The 5,098-nt window shown below is 40.1% G+C and overlaps 1 protein-coding gene across 1 annotated transcript in view; it reads right to left on the bottom strand.

The window, feature by feature from the left end:
* The window catches only part of LOC106528445 (histone demethylase UTY), a gene marked incomplete at both ends in the record, with an annotated part of 49,177 nt that overhangs the window by 3,797 nt on the left and 40,282 nt on the right, over positions 1–5,098 (bottom strand). The window contains 2 exon segments of the mRNA XM_014023611.1: positions 416–784; positions 3,923–4,024. Of these exon segments, the coding sequence (XP_013879065.1) occupies positions 416–784; positions 3,923–4,024 (471 nt within the window).

Genomic DNA, 5,098 nt, shown 5'->3' with positions numbered 1-5,098 from the left:
TAAGACAATTTACAATCATCCTACTTAAAATGTGTTAACATTTTTAAGACCTCTGAAAGATCGATTGAAAACATTTTAAGGCTAATTAAAGCCTTTTAATATTTAAGACAATTTACAATCATCCTACTTAAAATGTGTTAACATTTTTAAGACGTCTGAAAGATCGATTGAAAACATTTTAAGGCTAATTAAAGCCTTATATTTGGACTGACAAATTCAATGCTTTTTAAGACTTTTTAAAGATCCGCGGGAACTCTGAATGACWTCATCAGCCTTTTTCACAATCATTTTATGGATTATAAGCATAAATGATTTGGGAGCCTTTGCTTTAACAAGCAAAAAATAATAAAAACAGACGGGCACAGTGGGGTTTTTAGACAACAAAGCTGCTGAACTGAAACAAATGGGGTCTGACCTGAGAGGAGTTTAGGTGCAGGGCCTGGTGTGGCGTGGAGTCCTGTGTTTGCGTGCTTGTGCAGGAGTGAGGTAGCAGTGCTGCGTTGCTGCTGCCGGCAGCTTGCGGGTAAGGCACGTCTCCGTTGGGTCCTGTGGCTGTGGGCCCTGGCTGATTATTATTACTGTTACTACTGTTGCCCACAGAGTCTGAGTGTTCGTGAGGACCTGAGCCCACGGGCCCGTTGGCCAGCGGCTGAGGCGGGCAAAGGTGCCGGTAGGGTCCCAAGTGGGGCCGTGTGAGGTGGAGGCTGGGGGAGGGGAGGGAGTTGGAGAAGGGACCGTTGGGGAAAGAGGGGCGCCCCTGACTTCCTGAGGCGTTTTGCTTCATCTGTAGGGAGAAAAACAAGGAATAAACCAACAGGTTCAAAGTGAAAATGAATGTAAACATGGTCTGATTTTGGTTTTGGGTGCGTGTTCTTTTTTTCTGTTCAGCTGGGGCCTCATGTATAAACGGAGCGTACGCATAAATAAAAGCTGCGTCCGTCAGATTCCATGCACACGTCGGGGTGTATCAAAACCAACGTTGTGTGAAAGTGAAATATAAACACACTTTAGAAGGTGAAAAATATGCAGACAGCTTCGCAAAGTTTTTCAGTTGACAGTTTTAACCCACAAAGTCATGAGTCTGACCTGAATCCACAGAAACATGACTCTGTGTTCTGGGTGTAAAGAGCATCTGAATACGGTGTTAGATGTTTTTTTAGTTTGAGCTTTTACTGTTTAAACCCGAACGATGAAACTGAACCTCATTTAACCTCAGACAAGAAATCAGATCAGCCTAAAAATGATCCAAACAACCTTAGTCCACTGTGAACTGTAAAGGTTTTAGATTTTTGTCATGTAGTCATAAACACACGTCAGAGACCGCACGCCTGTGAGGAACACACACAGCTGAGAAGAAAATGTGTGAATTTTCTAACAAACGTTTAATTCTCACTGAAATACAAAAAAATCTTTGTCAGCTCAACAGAACATTCAGAACACCTGTGATGATTCCTCAGGTCCACAAGATGCAGACAAGATTTGTTATTAATAGCTGCGCATACAATGTCATCTGTTGGGCTGCAGGATGACATCACCACAAGAAGAATTAGAAGGCAGTAGGTTTTTTGGTATCACACCGAAAAAACTACAGTCAGGTATTTTCATGTAGTTCCTGAGCTGAGCCATGCAGCTGGATGAGACGACTTCATGAATCTAAAATACAAATTCACAACCTCACGACAGAAACTTGAGGCACTGCGACTCGTTTCTTCACGTCAGCTATTGAATAAATAAAATTCTAGGTTCTACCGAGTAGGGACGTCCTGATCAGATACTCGGTATCGGTGGCAGATATGTCCATTTATTGAAAATCGGGTAGAATCTGATTTAGTCATGTGATCGGGCCAATCCAGTTTTCAGCATCATCATGCTTAAAACTGACTAACGTCAATTTTAAGCATGATGATGCTGAAAACTGGATCGGCAGAAGTCAAGACGCACACAATTATGGAACCATGTCCACAGTGTGGGAACACTTTTCAATAGAAAACAATGGCGCTGAAACTGCATCTTGCAAAATCTACAAACTGGATGTTTCTTGTGGTGGGAACAGCAGGGCTCACTTTAATACTACCAACCTTGTCACTTAGAAAGAAATAAAGAAATAAAGCTATAGGACCAGTTTTGGAAAGACTAATCATTAAAAAGATCTGGATCGGGATATCCCTACTACCAAACTAATAAGTTTGTGTTTAGGAGTCTCAGGTGCGCTCAGTTCCACGTTCGCTGGGATTTCTAAAGGAAAGGTGTGCAGAAACATGCGTGCACATGGTTTTATACAATGGAAATTTTTGTGCGGTGCACTTCTCTGAATTTGTCCGTAYGCCAACTTTTAGTGCGAAAGCTGCACACTCCTTTATACACGAGGGCCCTGGTTCAAAGTGAAAATTGTAGTGGTAACGTGAATATCTTCTCAAGAGACAGTCCTGTTAACTCCACCTTTTTCATCCTGCCTGCAACATCTCAAAGTTTGAATAATGACTCCTGTTAATTCATCCGATACTTCACCCTTAGGCCTTAGAACAAAGGCTAGACTTCCTGTCGCCAGTTAATTTGTTTATCACCTCTTTCAGAATAAGATTGGAATAAACATTGTTTGACATCAAAGGGCCCCTGATGTTAAACAAAGCGAGACAGACACATCAAAAGACTCCCATCAGATTTATCTGTGGGTCAGCAACGCCACCCTGTGGACATTTTATCTACTAACTCTGAAAATATTTTATTTTTTTTCACCCATATTTTCCATTTATAACTATAAAAAGCATCTGTGAAGTGTCAAAATAATACCTTGGTACTCTGATTTAATTACTGTAATAATCACGACATTGTTTAAGTAACTTGATCTGGTTTGATTAACTATTACTCTGTTCTTCTGTTACATGTCCGAATGGTGTCATGTGACCACCGCAGAAAGTCTTAACCAATGAGAAGTTTCATTGTGAACAGGTAGTATTTCATTGTTCTGTCATGTAGGGAGTTCTGAAGAAGCGTTTGAGGAGAAAGCAGTAGTTTTTTTTTTAGCTCCAGCTTCCCCCATCTCGGGGCGAGGCCATTCTTTTCCACTTTTTATTTTTATTTTAGTTTAATCTTAAGGAGCTTTCAGGAAGGAGATTTACATTGAAACGATGAGGCTGATTTAATTCAAGTCGGACGACCTCAGTGCGCCCGCAAGGAAAGCATCAGCAGCAGTGCGCTGGACAACATCTCCAGTGAATGCAAACCGGCAAAMCAGATGACCAGGGAACTTCTGCACAGTTAAGACTCGGTTGGACTTCACGTGCCACCCAATTAGCATAGAAGTATCCATTCTGGCGACTACAACTTTGCCGGTAGGAAACATTTTGCTCAATTAATCTGATGATGTGTTTAAAGATTTAAATCAGATCAGAGTATAATCAATGTTCATTCTTCTTCCCCTGAGCTGTAGGCTTAGAAATAGCAAGTAGTGTCCCACTGAAATATGTGTAGAAAGTCATTCACATGGTAATCATGCCAGATTAATCACATCACTTCTTGATCAAGTTTACGGAACTGATTAAAAGTGTGTTTTTGTCTGAGAAATGACTTGTAATGTATATATTTCCCTCTGAACCTCATTTTAAATAATACACGGATGAATTTCCAAACGGAGTTGTCCTCGCCTGTATTTCCTTGTCTCACGCCGTCATTAAACTGAAAGAATAAACGCCTTCATATTTAGAGATTGAATATTAATAGAAAAGTTTTTCTGAAGTTTTACAAAAAAAAAAAAATCGATAATCTTTAATGCACCATCTTTAGTGGTGCCTCGAGGAACAGATAATTTGCGTGTTTAAATAATTCCCAAATTATCCATTTTAGAATTCTAGTGTTTAATACCCCCTACAAAATGAATGTAAAGATGTTCTGATTTTGGTCTGGGTGTGGTTTTTGTGTTCACCTGGTGCTGCTGCATGATGGCGAGCTGAGCCTCCAGCTGCTCCAACATCTGCAGCTGTGGGGGCTTCAGGTTGGCTCGGTTATTCCGCAGCTGTTCCAGCACCTGAAGGCAGACGGGAGGAGTGAGAGACCAGACAACACCAGAGCAAAATGCCAACAGATTAGTGATCCTTTTACTTCTTTTAACTTGATCTAATTTTGTTATAGACACTACAAAACAAATTTATTTGATTTTTGAATATTAACTTTTTGTAGTAATGCGCATATTATGTGAAATATTTAACCCCAGAAATGTTCGTAACGGGGTGTTATATTAYACACAGGAGTAAATTTTGTCAGATTTTTTGCCAGGCCCTGTCATACATTYATGTTTTAGACAACTTATGCCGACTTGTGAAAATTTAGTTTTCACCACACTGGTTGTATATTTGATCTGATTGTTGGCATTGAAGTATGGAAGCATCTATCTTCAGCATAGACATCTTCAGTGTTATGTTGTCTAAAATACAATTAGCTTGAACAGGCCTTAACTGAAGTATTGCGATGCTGTGGACAACAATTTCTCTCAAGGCTCTGTCACACTAAACAACTTAAGGCAACTTATGAAACATTTTTCGTCTAAATTGCTAATTTAGACAAAATGTTTTCAATTCCATCTTCAATGTAGATGTCTTTAAAATGTTCATAGGCTGGCATAGGTTGTCAGGTGTGACAGGGCCTTCACTGTAGAAGAAGTCCTGCATAGCTAAGCATTTAAACATATACAGTAGTTTTTTTCACACTGAAGTCAGAGGAGGAAAAACTTTTTGTTTCTTGTTAACCGTAAGGATGGAAGGAAGTTGCATGTTCACATGCTCAACAGAACCAGACGAACTTCTCCTCAAACCTGCACAAATAGCTAGTTCAACAACCGGCTCCTGTTGTTAGACCAGATCGTTTTTTTAGCGACACGCAGAAGCATGCGCTGCTCTTCAGCAGACACAAACACGCCCACAAGTGCATCCCCAAAATAATCTGCTGAAAAATCCCGAAGTCTGTATGAAATTACGTGTTGCCTTACACACATGGGTTGGATTTATATTAGGGCTGCAACTAACGATTATTTTAATAATCGATTAATCTGTCGATTATTTTTTCGATTAATCGGCCAAATCATTAAAACGCTTAATTCCATGAA

This window comes from Austrofundulus limnaeus, unplaced genomic scaffold (genome assembly GCF_001266775.1).
Source record: "Austrofundulus limnaeus strain Quisiro unplaced genomic scaffold, Austrofundulus_limnaeus-1.0 Scaffold380, whole genome shotgun sequence".
NCBI lineage: Eukaryota > Metazoa > Chordata > Actinopteri > Cyprinodontiformes > Rivulidae > Austrofundulus > Austrofundulus limnaeus.
This window is presented reverse-complemented; position numbering and strand designations above follow the sequence as displayed.